This window comes from Leptidea sinapis, chromosome 1, assembly GCF_905404315.1.
Source record: "Leptidea sinapis chromosome 1, ilLepSina1.1, whole genome shotgun sequence".
Lineage (NCBI taxonomy): Eukaryota > Metazoa > Arthropoda > Insecta > Lepidoptera > Pieridae > Leptidea > Leptidea sinapis.
This window is the reverse complement of record NC_066265.1, coordinates 27,978,153-27,996,981: the sequence shown is the minus strand read 5'-3', so window position 1 is coordinate 27,996,981 and position 18,829 is coordinate 27,978,153. Positions and strand designations below refer to the sequence as shown.

The 18,829-nt window shown below is 33.8% G+C and overlaps 1 protein-coding gene across 2 annotated transcripts in view; it reads left to right on the top strand.

Annotated features, from left to right (window-relative positions):
• LOC126969179 (uncharacterized) overlaps positions 1-18,829 on the top strand; it is a 46,899-nt gene that overhangs the window by 24,154 nt on the left and 3,916 nt on the right. For both annotated transcript variants that reach the window (XM_050814503.1, XM_050814499.1), the window contains 7 exons: positions 116-241; positions 1,166-1,253; positions 13,739-13,842; positions 14,162-14,363; positions 15,433-15,670; positions 16,312-16,781; positions 18,020-18,138. In XM_050814503.1, coding sequence (XP_050670460.1) covers positions 116-241; positions 1,166-1,253; positions 13,739-13,842; positions 14,162-14,363; positions 15,433-15,670; positions 16,312-16,781; positions 18,020-18,138 — 1,347 coding nt within the window. The remainder of the gene's footprint in view (positions 1-115; positions 242-1,165; positions 1,254-13,738; positions 13,843-14,161; positions 14,364-15,432; positions 15,671-16,311; positions 16,782-18,019; positions 18,139-18,829) is intronic.

Sequence of the window (18,829 nt, the reverse complement as noted above, 5' to 3'; positions counted from 1 at the left end):
CTTTCACTGTCAAAATGAGATAACTTTATTTAATAACAATAGAAGTTAATTGTTAAAGAGTACAAATGTATGAGTTAAATTTTGCATTACATAATATATTTTTATGTGGATTTAGGGTGCACATGACAAGAAGCCAGCAAGAGTAAGAAAGCCTCGAGGAAAACAACCAGACCCGGAGCCAGTTATTCTAACACTAAGTTCTGACGAAGAGGACTCAAATAGCTCCATGTTAAGTTATCAGGTAACTATAGAAGTCATCATCAGATCAATACGCTTGTTATTATGGGCCATCCATTAATTTACCTCCATACATAGTGTGATGTCACATATTTCGCAATTCTACATTTAGAAATTTGTGAAATTTGAACAGCGGTGTTTCAAAATTATTTATTGTAAAAAAATAAATTCTACAAGCAATTAAATCAACGTTAAATCAAACGAAGGTAGGAAAATTTACAAAACATTAAAAAAAAATTATGTTCGCAAGTTTAGTTGGTAGGTTTTTATTGGTTGTAGTGTGTAGGTAGGCAGTTTAAATTTAGTGTTGTAACTTGTAATACTTAGATATAAAAGATTATATTTTGAAAATTGAGATGTCACTATTCGTCGACCGTATCCCCCTATTAACTTGTAATGTAATTTATGGCTGGCCTCTTATTATTGTTGAATTAAAGACCGTTTATTTTATGAAAATAAGGGACGAGATGATCAAGACATTCAGCTTGTTCACGTTGTTTGTTAAAATGTTGCTCAATTGTAAAAAAAATCTCAACCTAAGGCAATTTTTTTTCTGTGACCTCTCTTTGTGTACCGCTTCAGTAATAAGTTTCGATTTTACAACCCTATTCTTTCTTAAATTATCAGTTAAGAAATGACCAGTACGTCTATTATAATAGGCTGCAAGTCCACATCTTTAAAATACGCGACATGGTTCTAGGTGCTACTTATCTTCATCTCCCGAGATATTTTTGCTTTCGGACAGAGTTTCTTCGAATTCTTTCCCTTTCTGCTTGGACCACCTTTTTTGTACGAATTGTACGTGGACGGCCATCTTTTTCCGTTACAAACAGAGGGGGTCTCTTCCTCCTCTGTTTGTGACAGAGGAGTCCTTAGGCTGTTATTATTATTATTATCTAAAGGTTAATTTATTTTTTCATGACAATAGGAACAATCGGCGAGCATGAAAGAGCCATCACTGAGTGAAATAGAAGGCGGCACTCCAGACAGCGGTATTGGATTTGATCAGTTAGATGGTAAGTATATTAACTTTGGCATATTATGTTATATCAGTCGAGACATCAACCAGAACATTATTTGTACGTCCGCCTTATAACCCAGTAGACTCATAATATTCACAATGCAAACAAGGAAGTCAACCAAGTGAGGTGAGCGGACGCTCAGTACTGAATGCTCATTGGTCAGGTAATATATGCAACAACAAATCGTTAACAATGGCTACTGTGGATTTATATATATTCTGTGTTTCTATATGAAAGCTTTCTTCCTTTGTATTTATACGCCCGAGCTCATTTACACCGGTATAAAAAAAAGAGGCGACACCAGCCAGTACCAGCTGCAACACGCGAATCGCCTAAATGCAGTCCCACATAGCCTGTAAAAAGCTTCCCTCACAATACACGCTATGAGCCCTCGGGTTTATAATAAACTCCCGGACTATATCACAACGGTGTCAAATTTTAACACTTTTAAACATAAACTAAAGGTGGCGCTCGTTCTACTGATATAATGAATTTATAAATTAATTGAATTATTATGTTAAGTATATTTATATGACGTATAATAGTATTTACGAATAAAAACTTCAACTTTGTTAGACTTCTATGGTTATTGTGTATGTGTTACACGCATGGGTTATTATTATAGGAATGCATTACTAGGCCTGGTATCTGAGCAGCGAACATACAGGATATGTTTTAGTGAATACGTACCTAATGCATAGTGTAGTAGTTTTATTTTCGATTAATGCGAGTGTATAATGAAATCTGATATATAATGAAAAATGTATTGTTACGAGCTAGGCTAGAAAAGTCGTTCAACTCTATGGATATATATTATGAAAATACAAGAGGGATTTAAATACACACAAAAGAAAATTGACAGATATGGCACATACGAACACACTGACACTAATTACTCTTTCATTACACTTTACACTCACTTAATCATTATTCACTTGTCACAATATTCTCACCTTTATCTCTAAGAAGTTATTCGCTTGATATCGTACTTGTAACTCTACGGCCCGGCCGCGATCCGACCCGCTTTAAATGCCTGGGAACAATAATTGAGAAATTTCTAGCCAATAGCCTAATCAATGTTCTACTTTGACACATAAGTCTAGAATGTTAGATCCGGCCTAGCGAAACTCTCTAAGAAAAAAGCGATTCACTCAACTGTATGAAACTTGAAGTCATTTTAGATTGACAGATGCCTTGTAAAAAACGGAGATAGCCGGAATCCCATACGTTTTAAGCAACTGTTCGCTTTCAAAATTAGCCCGACAATACTTCGTCACCAATCGCCATACTGCAATTAGTACTATTTAAAACTTATGTCAAATCACTGCACGTTTCATACTAAACTTAATTTCAATTTTTACTTAGGCAGTCCCGCCTCTTATTACATATTTACATCCTCTTTGGTTAGATCTTTCATCTCTATCCAGATATAATTTCGTTCTAGTCGCACAATTGTATAACCTTTGCCAGAGTATTAAGTATAGATGTAGATAGAGTATTTAGGTTTGAGTATAATCTTGTATTTATAAAACATTAATATTTATAATACCTACACATATATAATATGACCATGTGATAATATTAGCTTGTAGATCTAAATGAGGATTTTTAATCCTAACAAACAATAACCTAACCTAACTAACTATATTTAATACAACATTAATTAGATTTTAAAATATAATATAACCAACATATTTATTTGCACTAAAAATAACTAATAGTTATTAAACTGCACTGCGATAATTTAAGTTTATTTTTTTTGTTTCGCTTTAAACATTACGGCAAATAAACTGAGAATGGCAGATCTAAACTCCACTCAAGTGCTACGGTTGTTACTTTAATAATTGAAACTAGGCTCACCTACAATCATGTTTCTCAAACTACTCAAATTGGTGATACACCGAGTTGCTAAGAAGTATCGGCAGACCGGACGGTTTTCGAGACTAACAGGACAGAGACGTACACGGAAAACTGTGACCAGAGATGACCGTTTTATCATTAACAGCATGGTTAGAAACAGGACCTTGACTTATCCTGACGTAAAAACGAAGCTCCACTTAAACTGTGAGAAGAAGACTGAAATCAACTGGGATAATCCAACGAAAAGAGGCATAATTGGGTTGTGGTTTATTATGATATGGAGAGGTATTTGTGTAGGGGGACGTACGGAACACTGCGTCATTAGGAATGGGGCATTAACGGCGGCATGATACGTCTCTGACATTTAAGAAGAGATTATAGTACCATTAGCCTTTTTAATAGGAGATGGTTTTGTTTTTATGAATGATAATGCATGCCCTCATACTGGCCATATGTTGAATACCTTCGAGATGTGTTTATCAATATTATGAGGTGACTAGCACGGTCTACCTAGTACCTACTTAAATCCAATAGAATTTGTCTGGGACAAGTTTGAGAGACAAATTAAGAAAAGTAAACCGACCACTAGCCCCCGGCTAGTTTGAGAAAACTTGTAAACGCGTTTAAGTAACAATGAACGCAATCCCTGAAGATTTTATTGATAACTTGATTAGGACTATGCCAAGGAGATTTGAAGTGCTAGAGGGGGCGATATTAAGTATTGATTACTTGTAGCCCTTTTTTGGGGCCATTTCTAAACTTTATGGAAAAAACAGAATAAAATTTTAAAAATATTTGTTTTCTGTTAAATTTATTTTTACCATATTTTGGTTGATTTTAAGAATTGATCAATTATTTTCTCGACCTTTGTAATTTTATATGAACAAACAATAAGCAAAAACCAAATTTTATTTGTGTATTAATCCTAGAAGTGAGGGTTATCACTTTAAAAAAAACATAACATATTGTTTAGATTTACAAGAGCGACATCTCAAGTCAATTTCCTAATATGCAAATATTGGGGTTGAGCAGGTTATCAACTGTAAAGTAGATCCTGTAGATGAACCCACAACCTGAGAGTTGAACAGAGCAAACAGAATTTTATAACGAGGCGGTCCTCGAACGGTTAGCTCAGTTGGTTAGAGCTACGGCACGGAACGCCGGAGGTCGTGGGTTCGAATCCCGCATCGTTCATATAAATTTGTTTTTCAAATTTTATTTTAGGATAGGAGAAATATGACTACAACAATTTTAGGAACAAGCCCTCGAAAGTTGCAACCCACGGCCATGGGACAAATACCACTATCTTTTTTTAAGAGCAGATATTATTCGCACACTATAAAATTACAGTAATTTCGGCATTAACAGAAAGCATGAAAATTACTACGAGAACAATATACTCAAGCAATGCTCTACTTACATCCCCTGTGGAAGGACATACCAAATGTCAATCCACAGGGGCAGAACCAGTCAAGAACATTTTACACAAGAGCTTTACATCACTATCATTAGCCCGTAATTGATTATCGAAAAAAGATGGTTCCGGAATAACACAACTAGCATCTGGTGATGGGTGTTTACTTTGTATAGCCAAAAGTGTTTCTTTTGAGTCGGGTGCCAGGATATCTAGTACCGAAATAGATGGTTCAGGAATAAAACATTTAACATCTGGTGATCCGTGTAAACTTTGTGAAGCCAAAAGTGTTAATACACTTTTATTTAGTCATCAAGTAGTATCACACTCATGGAACCCTTGTCCATCCGATCCAAAAATTCTATCGAGTCCGTTCTTGAGAAGATGGCGGAATGGTGTAAATGGAGCGTTGTCCAATTTAACCCCCAGCAGACTAAGATTGCGCGTTTAACACTTAAAAGACCCATTTGTCGTATCACCGCTCTTTGAAAACACCTCCCTAAAAGCCTCGCCTAAAACCTCGACCCAGTATCGGAATACTGGGTCTCGAAATCTCGAGCGATTCCAATTCCGCGGTCATCTGCAGGGCAAAGCTATAAGGCTTTGAAGAACTGGGCGTCATAAATATAGCTCGCAGTACTTCAAGCCCACATTCTAGTGCTCTACAAAGCACAGCTCCTGCCACATATGGAGTTTTGCTGTCGTCTCTGGTCTGTATCAGATCCATTTGACCGTGTGCAACGCAGAGCAGCTCGAATTGTCGGGGACCCAATGCTCTGTGAACAAGGTACTCACCAAATATGTTTTTCTCTTTGTGAGGTGAAGTTTGTTTCAATTCAAAACACCAACCCTCAAATCTTATTATATCAAAAATTACTTAATTAATTTACCTACACAGTTGTCAATTAAAACTGGATGTCGGCAGTTATAAGAAAAACATTGCATTTTTGGAATACGAGGGCTGCACTAAAAGTATCGGGAATGGAATATTTCCACTGTTCCTGTCATTTTAAAATCTTTTTACCAAGGAAGGAGTTTTCACTCCTTGGTTTTAAAAATCGAATACCATTTATTTATTTAAAAAAAGATTCTCGGTCTTGTCACAAGGTGTTTCGAACTTGTTTAGTCGTTGAGAAAATGGAATTGACTTGAGAAAATTCTAGACCGATGATTTATTATGACTTTCGAAGTGGTTTAACACAAAAACAGTGTGTTGACCGGATAATTTCTGCATTTGGTGATGAAGCCCCATCCAAAACCACAATTTATCGCTGGTTTGCTGAATTTCAACGTTGACGTGTCAAGCTCAGTGATGATCCCCGTCAAGGTCCTCCAAAAACTGCAGTCACAAAAGAAAACGTTGATGCTGTGCGTAAGCTGATTGAGGAAGATGACATGTGACATACCACAAAATTCAGGCAACTTTATACATTGGCATGAGTCAAATACAAATAATCTTGCATGAACAATTAGGTGTAAAAAAATTGTTTTCCCGATGGATACCGCATTTGCTCTGTGAAGAGCAAAAACCGGCTCGCATTACGTGGTGCGTCAGAACTCTTGAAAGATTCCACGCAGAATCCTCAAATGCTGTATACAACATCGTATCAGTTGACGAATCCTGGATATATCATTTCTGAACTCCGTAAAGAGAACTGCAACCGTCGCATCATCCTCCATCACGACAATGCGAGTTCTCACACCGCGCACAGAACAAAAGAGTTTTTAGAGCAAGAAAACATGGAATTATTAGACCATCCGCCGTACAGCCCCGACCTAAGCCCTAATGATTTCTATACTTTCCCTAAAATAAAGAATAAATAACGTGGTCAGAGATTTTCATCACCTGAAGAAGCTGTGGACGTCTACAAAACAGCCATTTTGGAGACCCCAACTTCCGAAAGGAATGGTTGCTTCAATGATTGGTTCCATCGTATGGAAAAATGTGTCAAATTTAGCGGAGAATACTTCGAAAAGCAATAAATACATTTTTAAATAGTAATGTTGTGTCACTTCCTTGATTCCCGAAATTTTCAGTGCCGCCCTCGTAATAATAACATGGGACCACTGAGTATACAAGTACAAACTTAAGATTATAACACATTGACCATTGGTATAATCATATCGATACACGAAATTAAATTATAAATTAATATGTAAGTTTATAAGATTTTTTATTTTGCTACCAATAAAAAGTTTTGCTTTAAATATTTATTATTACGTCTTACATTTGGTGAAATGTCCCAACGAAAGACCAGCGTTGGTTTTCAAACCAGCAAACATGCTGAGTTGGGACCATTTTTGAATCGTTAATATATATAGTTGAAATGTTTCAGTCTTTTGTTTATCTCTATCATAATTTTTATTTTATATATTTTGTATTTGTGTTGTTGTACTACTAATACATTTTAAAATAAACATTTTTCTTTCTTTCTACTTTATGTATATATGGAGACAGTTAACCCAAAAAAAATACGAAATCTCGCGCCTCTGCGTCAGCTGTCAAAGTCATCAACCTAAGTTTGACAGATCAAGCATGCTACGTTCAGTTTCCCGTTTGTCAATATACAACAGAAACTCTACTTCATTTCGGTTCATATTCTGTGTCTTTGAACGTGGCTGTATAACTCTGCCTTTGCCTTTCTCATGTAGGGGATAAAAAAACGAGATTCTGTGACATTTTTTGGGTGCCTACTACCTACTTGCGTAGGCCTATTGTCAATACGAAATCTCGGCAGTTTTGGCGTGAATTGAAATCAACATTATGTGTTTATTCGTTTTTATTTTGAGGAAATCGGTTTTTAAGTAATACAAAATGTCTAAAACTCGTGATACAGGTAAGTTCCATAAAGAGTATAACGCATATTTAATTTTTATAATATTATGGAAACAACATTTGCGTCGCAAAATATTTTTGATGCCGTTCACATCTTTGAAATGCTAAAAATTTACGATATTAGTTTGTAGTGTTAATAATTATTTAAACCATATCCTCCCAAAGTTCATAATTTAGTTCAAAATATAATCAGTACTAATAATATGTTTATATTCATAGGTGTAAGTACCTAACCTCTCTTTAGTGGTCAAACTACCTCGTTGTTAAAAAAGTGTACAAGTATGAGAACACACAAACAGTTGACATATAAACAGTTTTGTAGCTTTATATACCCTAATTTATTTTAATAGTGTTTAAATATGTTTACTTCGGAAAGGGATGTGATTGATGTATTGAACCACTTTTAAAATCTGATGTTGTGTGGTACTTGATAGAAATATATTTAATTACCAAAGGAAGTGACAATATCATAACATAATACATGCATCAGTTCATAAACTCCCAGCCCATCTTATAAATCAACTTAGCCTACTCTAAATAATATCATAAAATTTTAGGTGGCCTGCCCAGAACCAGACTAAAACTATGCATCATTATACTCTATATAACCTACTATACTCTATTCTTTGTTTGAGAAGCATTAATATATTTCTTGAATTTGTGCCCAGTGAGTCCTAGTATATTGTCTGGTATTTTATTTTAAAATTGATTACCAAGACCTGTGAAAGAACCCTTAACTGTAGCTCACTTATAAAATATCATGTACAGTTTATTCTTTCTGCTTGAATGAAATGAATTCAAATCACAATTTTCTTGAATTGTGTAATATTTTGACTAACTAACTATGAAGGGTCGGCAATTATTTTAGGTCGGGTCCACTGTAGAAAAATTTTAATGGGGTCCAGAAAAAACAACTGATAATAATTTAGTGCTACCTATTTAATGTATAGTTTCAAATAAAATTCCGAAATCTAAAACACATGGCCTAAAATGAATATTACAAATTGAACTGACAGTCTTGAGCCAGTTTTCTACAATTTGGTTCACGACAATTACAGCAAATTCAAAGTGTGTCTTCTGTGGGTGTCTGTTAATCTTGAACAAAATTTGTTTTTCATAAAATTAATTTAGAGAAAAATGCTTCACATAAAATGTACATATGTTGAGCCAAACATAACTAAATTGATAGCTATTTTTTTGCAATTTTCATATTTTTCTTTATCATATTTAGCCTTAAAATATTAGAATAAATAAAGGTATGGTATACCTTCTATTCTATTATCTATTAAGCCCTTTTTATTCTGAGTTAGAGTATGTCTCTTAACTCAGTATGCCGCTTAGCTAAGGCCTCCTCTAGCTCTTTCAATTGGAGTCTATCATGGGTCACTCTTCTCCAGTTCGGGCCCACTGTGAGTTTGAGTTCATCCTCCCATCTATTTTATCTATTATCTATCTATTTTACTAAGTATGTCGGTTACTTTTGTTTTTTGTCTCAGGTCTTCATTTCTAATTTTGTCTAGTCTGTGTTCCCATCATACTTCGTTCCATAGATCTTTGGCAGTACTTAAGCCTGTCTCGGTGCTCATTGTTGAGTGCCCATGTCTCACATCCATATGTAATGCAGGGTAGGCCACATGTGTGAATACCTTTCTTTTTATGGTAATGCTGAGATTGGTGGACTTCATGACTTCCTTCATAGACCAATATTTTTTCCATCCATTCTTGTATTTATTTATTTATTTATTTCTTTGTTTGTGAGGTCTACAGGAAATATTAGTTGGCCAAGGTATGTGTACTCTCCTACATATTCTAGGAAGGTTGTATTTATGTTAATTTCATTTTTTTTATTGAATTTATCATTAATTTTGTTTTTGTGGTGTTCATTGTTAAACCAACCTTTTTGCTTTCCTTGCATAGTGACTCGATCATACCTTGTAGTTTTTTTGGATCTTCTTCAAATAATATGATATCATCTGCAAATCTGAGGTGGTTTAATTTCTTACCATCTATGTTGAGGCCCATGTGATCCCAATCTAGTTTGCGGAAAATGTTTACAAGGACTGCAGAAAATAACTTGGGGGACATTGGGTCTCATTGTCTTACATCCCTTTTTACTTTAAACTCTGGGCCAATTTTTTCCAGTTGAACTCTTGCTTTACTATTTTTGTATATGGTTTTAATGACATTAATATATAACTCTGGAATACCTTGACTTGACAAACTTACCCACATGGCTTTGTGGCTTATGCTGTCGAATGCCTTGTTATAGTCTTTGAATCTATAGATTTTTGTTCTACTCATTGTATTTCTCCACTACCTGTTTCACTCTGTGGATGTGATCTAATGTTGAAAAGTGTTTCCTGAAGCCAGCTTGTTCGATTGGCTGGTTTTCATCAAGTCTTTTACTTATTTGATCCAATATGACCTTAGAGAATATTTTATACAGATTAGACATCAGACTTATGGGCCTGTAGTTACCTATGCCTTCCTTTGAACCTTTCTTATGTAATAGGATGATGTGTGATGTTTCCCATTGTGTTGGTATCCATTGGCTAGTCATTATTCTATTAAATAGTTTTGTGAGTACAGGAGCTAGTTCAGTGGCCATCCCTTTTAGATGTTCATTGTAGATGTTATCAGGTCCTGCTGCTTTTTGTATCTGTTGACTCTGGATAGCCTTAAATACTTCGAATTGCAATATTTCTGGCTCAAATTCTATATATGGATCTTGAGGCTGAGTATGTTCACTTTGGTTCAGTGTTTGGATTAAGGGGAAGTCCGTGTATAGCTTTTCATAAAATTGTGTGGCTATTTTAACTATATCCTCCCTTTTTGTAACCGTCTTTGTTCCTCATTGGACTTTCGGGATCCATTCTTTGTTCATTTCTTTTAATTCTTAAATGCTTTGCGCACACCTCCTGATTTAATAATATGTTTCTCTAAAGTCTGTAGTCTTCTAATTTTGTGATCCCTCCTTATGTTTTCGTTTATTTTTTTACTGGTTTCTGCAATAAGTTTAAGGTTATTCTTTTTAAAGGGTCCTGCTATTAGGTTTTTTCTTTCTTCTATAAGGTGAAGAGTTTTCTCACTGATTGGGCGTTTTTGTTAGCTGTTAGATATTCTTCTAGTTTCTGGTAACTTTCTTTCTAGTGTTATCATTTATCAGGTCATAGATGTTTTCTGGTAGTGATTGGACTAAGTCCTTGCAATTTGGATAAATTGTCCTGTTTGGTATTTTCTTAATATATTTCCTGGATGCCTTTGGTGGATTTATTCTGAGTTTGCTAACTAGTCGATGATCAGTGTTGAAGTTAAGATTTTGTACAAGTGTCTATAAATGCTTTTGGTTGGTTGCTTATTGCTTTTCTTTTTTTGAATAGGCTATTAAGAAGGTGTAGGTTGTGTTCCATCAAGAAGTCTACTAGTTTTTGGCCATTTGCACTTCATTTACCAAACCCAAAGTTTCCTATTATATGTTCCATGTTGTTTTGTTCAACACCAACTTGTGCATTTAAGGCTCCCATTAGAATTACATTGTTTTTTCTATATTTAGTAACCACTACAGACAAGTCCCTATAAAATTTTTCAATTGTTTGCTGATCGGCTTGTTCCGTTGGAGCATATGTTTCTATGAATGTCGAAGTTTTGTTATAACAGGGTATTTTCATGTTGAGAATATCCTGTCAGAAATGCCAATTAGGTCAAGAATTTGGTTTTTGAGGTGTTTTTATTAAGAAAACCTACACCCCTTTGGCCGCCTGCTTCTCCTTTAGTATACATTATGTACTCGGGTCTCTCTTCAATTGCTTCTTGGGGCCTCCTCATTTCACTGATACTGACGATATCCCAATTTATAATTTTTAAGGCTGTCTCCAGTTCCAATAAGGATTCTGGAGTTCATAATGTTCTTGTGTTTAATGTTGATATATTTATAATTAGATTTGTTTTTGATTTGCTAGAGGGTATTGGTCTATTCCTCCCATGGTGACCAGCCGTATTGGGAGAAAGGTATGTTGTTGTTCTTGTTGTTTGTTTGTTATGTTCGTTTTTCAGTTGCTTGTGGTTTTGTAATATTAGTTTTTTGGAGAGCTGTTGGCTATTGTGCTTGTATGTGGTACTCCCTGGAATCTGTTTGACTTTGGGGGTTTGGTGGGCTGGGAGGATGAAATTCGGTCTTGGTTTGAACCAAAGTTATCTGGTGGCGTCTTTGGCTGTGATGATGGTAGCCTTTTCCTTTTTTCCTGTTTACAATCTGCATTTTCTTAAATGATAAGTTTGTCATGTATTATGATGTCAAATTTGCCAGCTTTCCTGGCCTCTATCATTTTAGGAAAAAGGGCATGGGTATACCTTATTTACATATTAATTTGTACATGAAATACACTAGTGTTACATTACAATATTTAGTTCAACCTGTGTCATTAGACAGACTGTGATATGCCCGTTGCCAACCCTTTTTCTGTATTATGAGCTCAGTGCTTATACAACATATACACACAGTACTAAAACTTGTGTACACATTACTTGTTTCTTTTACTTTACACGGGGCTCAAATTCAGAAGGGCCCTGGTTCTGCTTGACTCCTAATTCTCAGGTAAATTAGAAATTTAATGTAACACAAATGTGCAGTTCCACCAATTATTGTGTGTGGTTCTTTAAATGACTGCTCCAGAGCTTGTTAACAGGAGTGTTCAGATGTTTAGTGTCAACATAAAAAACCATAGAATTGATACCATAATCGTCCAGTATGCCTGAGAAGTATCAAAGAAGCCAACATTTCTTGTATTGATGATTGATCTTGTAATGATGTATGCATCAAATTTTTGTCAAATGTTTCGACTCCACCTTTTGTTGAAGTGTAACTGTGGTGTTTAATTTCTTGATTGGTATATAACACAATAGAATCAATTATTGGTTTACTGAATGAAGTGATATTGAAGGATTGGCGAATAGGCTTAGTTCTGCAGCATATGTGGTTAAGAAAATTAGACGGTTAACTGACATAGATACGGCGAGATTAGTATACTTTAGTTATTTTCATAGTATTGTGTCCTATGTTATATTGTTATGGGGCAGTGCGGCCGATATTAATACTATCTTTGTGCTGCAGAAGAGGGCTATTCGCGCGATTTATAACCTAGGTCCTAAAGAATCATTAAGAGAAAAATTTAAAGAAATAAACATTTTGACTGTTGCTTCTCAATACATTTTTGATAATGTTCTGTATGTTCATAAGCACATTGAGGAATTTTCTAGAAACTGTGACATTCATAATGTTAACACGAGGGACAAACATAAACTTGTTATGCCTACTACTCGTTTGGGTCGTGTTAGTAAGTCTTTTGCTGGGCGATGTATATGTTTCTACAATATGGTCCCAGAAAATGTACAAAACAAATGTGTTACGAAATTTAAAAGAATTGTTATAAAACGTTTGTGTGGGAAAGGTTATCATAGCATAAACAATTTTCTTAATGACACCACGGACTGGGAATAAAGCGAACACCCTCAGGCTCTTTAATTATAAATGTTTATTGTACGATATTACATTGTAATCCATATTTTATATTAAAAAAAAAGCCCGCAGAGTTTCTTGCGCCCATTCTTCTCAGGTTTGAGGCAGTCTCTTTTGAATGGGTGGTAGTTTTTGACGTTCAATAAATGATTTTAAATCCTATTTTGAATAAAAATATTTGAATTTGAATGCACCTCTTTCTATTTCAATGTTTTAAGACTTGTCCCTTCCAAGTTGGTGAATAGTCACTAAATTTTGTATGACAAACACACATTCTTACCTCTAAATACGTAATGTGTAATTGTGCTACTGGGACATTCTCGTCATCACTATTTTTTTTCAATTTGAAATACCTCCAACTTCAAGAAAACACTATAATAATTTTCAAAAATAACACCATATTCTGAATAGCATTTATCCAAGCTATCATCAGCAATCCCTTGCAAGTAGCTTAGGATCTGTTCATCTGAATCCAAGTCATTTTTTATTTAATACTATACTAATAATATATAGTAATATTATAATAGTTACTGTAATAATAAGCCCATCTTTATTTATTAAGATAGTTGGCTCAGGTTATGTTCGAAGCATCAGCTTGGACTAAATAAAAGATTAATAACTAAAATCAGTTCCTGAATAAAATTTTACATCAAATGTTAAAATTCATAATCTATAACTGCAGTATAAGTTTTTTTTTTAAATTAAAAAAGCCTTCTTTCAGTATAATGTACAATATTTAAGCTACTTCCCATCCATGTGGCATAGCCGTGAGACTCCCTGTATATTATTACATGTTTGTTTATCCATTACTCATTCACATTTGCCTATTATATATAATGCAATTTTTTTTGTAGATGAGAGCAGAGAAGAAATCAACCACGGCATAGCAGGCATGGTCACATCTCTAAATTGCAGAACTATAAGAATAGGATCATATAGATACACTCCAAAGGAAAAGGTTCGCATATACTTTTTCATATTTGCAATCATAGTCAATAATGCTCCATGGTTTATCTTAACTGATGAGATTTATTAATACCTAACAGTCTAAATAATTGTGTAAAGTCAAACATGCTCTAGACACAGACAGAATTGCATTGTTAAACTGCTCACATCAATAGGCCCATCTCATGTAGAGTATAATTAATTTAACCCATTCTCTTAAAACATCTATCTGTCTCTCTTTCAACACATAATATATTCTTACAGACGAGGGTCTGTGATTGCATTAAAAAAAAAACTTATGAATTGTGTCTAGATTTGATGATAAATTTTAGATTTATTTGTCATCGAGAGGAATTAAAATAGTGGCACCGTCATTAAAAAATGAATCACAGGAAGTTGCTCTTCAAATTCAATTAAAAGAAATAGTGAGAGTGTTGGGACACTTTGGCAAAGGACTGCCTGTTATTTTTTTATACACCATGAGCAAATGTGGGGCTTATATAAGAAAAACTTTGGACATGGTCGAAGATGCAGGTAAGTTATCTTGTAGTATGTACAATAATATATATTTTTTAATTCAGTTGTTGATTTTTTCAGGATATGCTTGACCCAACTAATCCTCACAAAATATCTGCTTGGAGTAGTTTACTGTAATCAGTAATTATCACATATATAAAATTAGCACATAAACTAAAGTTGTTGGTTTGATGCTCCTTTGAAATTTATTCATTAAAGATACCTAGCACGAAATTATTAGTATAGCAATGAATTACTTGAATGATATATTAGTAGTATTATCTTATAATTTCTTTTGAATTGCAGATTTAGGGCCGATTTTTTAATCCTCAGTTAAACAACTAGATAAGAGAAATTCGACGGATAGCGCAATTTCGAATTTTTCAACAGGCAGATAGAAGTTATCGAACGAATTAGACTATATCGGGTGATTATATTTATCGGCCCCTTTGGGAGCCGGTTAAGAGCTATCGGTGGGATAATTAGGACGTGTTTTTAAGTTTTTTAGGCTATATTTGTAGATAAGTCATTCTCTAGTTATAAGTGTATTATCTATGCTCATGTCAAAAGATCTAATAACTATCATCTTTTGACGACTACACACGTAATTTATGTTATAACTATCTAATATAGTAGAAATTATAATATAATGGATATTTTTGAGACAATTGACGACTTCGCGATTGAAGAAGAAATCCATTTCCTCAACAACAACGAAATCAATTTTAAATTGAAATAAACTGAATAAATAAACGACTGAATTAGAGGTTTGTTGTTATTAATTGTTGTGATAAATGTCTAATGTCAAACAAGCATCCTTTGATCTTTCTCTGTCTTATGCGTTAAATAATATATATGTCCATCTCGTTTTCACGTATGAAGTTGCTTCGACAATACCACAGACAACTATTCTTTGGATAAAAAGTGAATAAAAATATCAAAACTTTTAATCGTTAGATAAACAGTAAGTTAATTTAATTCTCTCGATAGTTATCTGGTGATTTATCTGAGGATTGAAAAATCGGCCCTAAAAGACATAAAATTTTTAACAGCTTGTTAATGAAATTTGTTTTTATTCTACTTTCAGGTCCATATTATGATCCTATGTCCAAAGTGGATCCATATAAAAGGATAACATTATTACCTGAGGTATTAACAGATGAGGCGAAAGTTGCCCTTAAAACCTTATTTGGTAAAGTCTTGGATGAGTTAAATCCAAAAGAGGCTAATGAAATATTAGTGAGGACATGTCCCAAAGAAATTAACAATGTTAGCAAGATGACAACAAGATCCGCAAGTATAACCGCTTCATCGGGATCTAAAAAGTAAGTCCTAATTAGGTGTAAGTGTAAGATTGAAGTTCTTGTAAAACTGATTTGAATGGCTGATTTATTGCTTTTTTTACCTTTTATGTAATATGCACTTAAATTTGATTGTGACTTGTACAAATCTACTAATTTATTATTTATAACCTCTTTTAGTTTTAATTTTAATGTTATTTTAACTGTTCATTTTAATTTCAATTGAAATTTGATTTTAGTTTAAGTCAATGTTTATTGTTGATTTTAATTTTGAATTAAGTTTATATTTTAAATTGAGGTTTAATTTTGATTTTAATTTATTTTAAAATGTTAGTACATTTTAATTCTAGTGACAACCCAAACCATTATCCATGAGTTAATATTTTATAGGCTAGTTTGTTTCATATCATTTTATCTGCAATTGACTCAAAGATCATCAGATAATCAAAATAGCTCAAGCTCAGCTTTTAATGCCAATTTTTCTAGTTCATTTGAAAGCATTTTGTGCATATTGTGTTCATTATCATTTGATATTGTACCCCAAATAAATCTGTTTCTTTTTGTGAATACCATTTTCTCAAATCCATCAAAGTATTCTGCTAACATAGGCTTATTTCTTGAAAATTTAATATAATTACAGCTTAATATTGCTATTTTCTTTTCAGTTCAAATCCAGCAGAAATAAGACAAATACTCATATACCCCCCTGGAAAAGGCGGTATTCCAATAAATACTGAGGACTACATGTGCCTAGCGCAGGACCAGTTCTTAAATGATGTTATTATTGATTTTTATTTAAAACATCTAGTCCATGATGTTTTAACGCATGCACAGAGAGAGAAGACTCATATTTTTAGCACTTTTTTTTATAAAAGATTAACAACCAAACCAAGTAAAATAAATAGGAGTTCAAATCCACATGAATGGGACAGCAGCCTGACACCAGCACAAAAACGACACGCCAGAGTAAAAACTTGGACGAAAAATGTGAACATATTTGACAAAGACTTCATAGTAGTTCCTATTAATGAAAATTGCCACTGGTTTGTGGCTATTATTTGTTTTCCAACTTTGGATGGATGTAGAAGTATTTTAGATAATCGGGTTGTTGTTCCTCAAGTTATTAAGAAAAAAGGTTTGTATGTTTCATAATTTGTTAAATTAATTTATAATTATTTAAATATATCTAATATATAAAATTCTCGTGTCACGGTGTGCGGGACCGGACTCCTCCGAAACGGTTTGACCGATTGTCATGAAATTTTGAGTGCATATTGGGTAGGTCTGAGAATCGGACATCATCTATTTTTCATGCCCCTAAATGTTAAGGGTGGTCCACAGGAAATATGTTTTTTTAATTGTTTTTGACATTTTTTTTTTAAATTTGTTTGATTATGAGTCAGCATTAAAAAACACATACAACTTCAAATTTTCACCCATCTACGATCAACAGTTACTTGTGTATCGCGATTTTAATATCGGCAATACAACGTTTGCTGGGTCAGCTAGTATTTTATACATTCAAAGAAAGTGTTCAATTATAATTTCAAGCTAGTGAGATTTTTTTCATAACATTAGTTCTCTTGGGATTTTTTTTGAAGTGGTCCCTTTTTGCATCAGTTTTTCCAGGGCTATTTAAATCCCAGGCTCCTGAAGCTACTAGGACTGATTTTCTGGGAAGACTGACAGTTATGCCATCATGACACAGTCACCATTACCTCATTAGCTATCTAGCATAGGGCATGTTAAACAAAGGTCGCCATCAGAATTATTATCTAATCTATATTTATAAAAATGAATTGCTGTTCGTTAGTCTCGCTAAAACTCGAGAACGGCTGGACCGATTTGGCTAATTTAGGTCTTGAATTATTTATGGAAGTCCAGAGAAGGTTTAAAAGGTGAATAAATAAGAAAATGCTGCTATATTAAATAAAAACAACAAATTTGTTTTTCCTTTGATGTGTCCATACATAATTTCTATGAGAGAATTTATTGACGCACGGTTTGACAGTTCTGCTGTGAAACAATTTCATTACGACAGCAGGTTGCATATTTTACGAAGTAATTTTTGATGTTATGATATATTATTGACAAATTCATATAAAAACATTATTTTATTTATTATATACAACATCTGTCGGGTCAGCTAGTATATTATATAATTCTCGTGTCACAGTGTTTGTTACCAAACGCCTCCAAAACGGCTGGACTGATGTGTATGAGATTTTGTGTGGTACTTCACATTGATTATGACTTCTCATGAGTGTCATAGATAGATCACGTTAGAGTTCAGTGAATTTATGCCCTTGAATTTTTTTAAACACTGTTTTGTATTATAAAAAGAAGATTACTAATAGTTGAATATATTTACAGAACGTAGGTCATCCATGCAAATTGGAAACACAACCATAACACCTCTTAGTAAACAGGAACAACTTACATTAAATTGTGATTCAGATAATCTAAGTGAAAGAGATGAAGCTGAGGGGGATGTAAGTAGTAATCTTTAAATATTCTGACAAATTGCTTCTTTTTGTTTTCTTTATAAGAATAGATAGATAGACACTTTATTGCATACTATGGTATGAGACTTAAAAATAAATTTTTAAAATTGTGGCGTCGTTGTGGTACCCATAATCTAGCCGGCTTTCTGTGCAAAGGAGCCTCCCACTGGTAACAAATGTAGCCTGTATTTACAAAATTACTGACTCTGGTTATGAATATTTAGTTCGTATTCAAATTCAATGAGAAGCAATGGAACTTATCAACCATAAATACAAAAATCTTGACGAGTGTTTTTGAAATCTTCTTTTAAAGTTAATCTTAGTGTTTATTCTGATAATTTTTTTAGTTAGTGACAATTAGTCACATTGATGAAGAAAAGTAAAAATAAAATATTATTCTATGTATGCAAAGTTTAAATGCAAGTTTTTATTTCTAGCATTTCTGATTGTTAAAAAGTACACTAACCATTGGGAGGTTTCTTTGCACAGGATGCCGGCTAGATTATGGATACCTCAACGGCGCCTTCTGACGTGAAGCAGTAATGCGTAAGCATTATTGTATTACGATGTGAAGGGCGCCGTAGCTATTAAAATTACTGGGCAAATGAGTGAGGCAGTCGAGAGCAATTGTAGTGCCTTTGCCTTGAATTTTTGTGTTTTTCATCAATCCCGTGTGGCA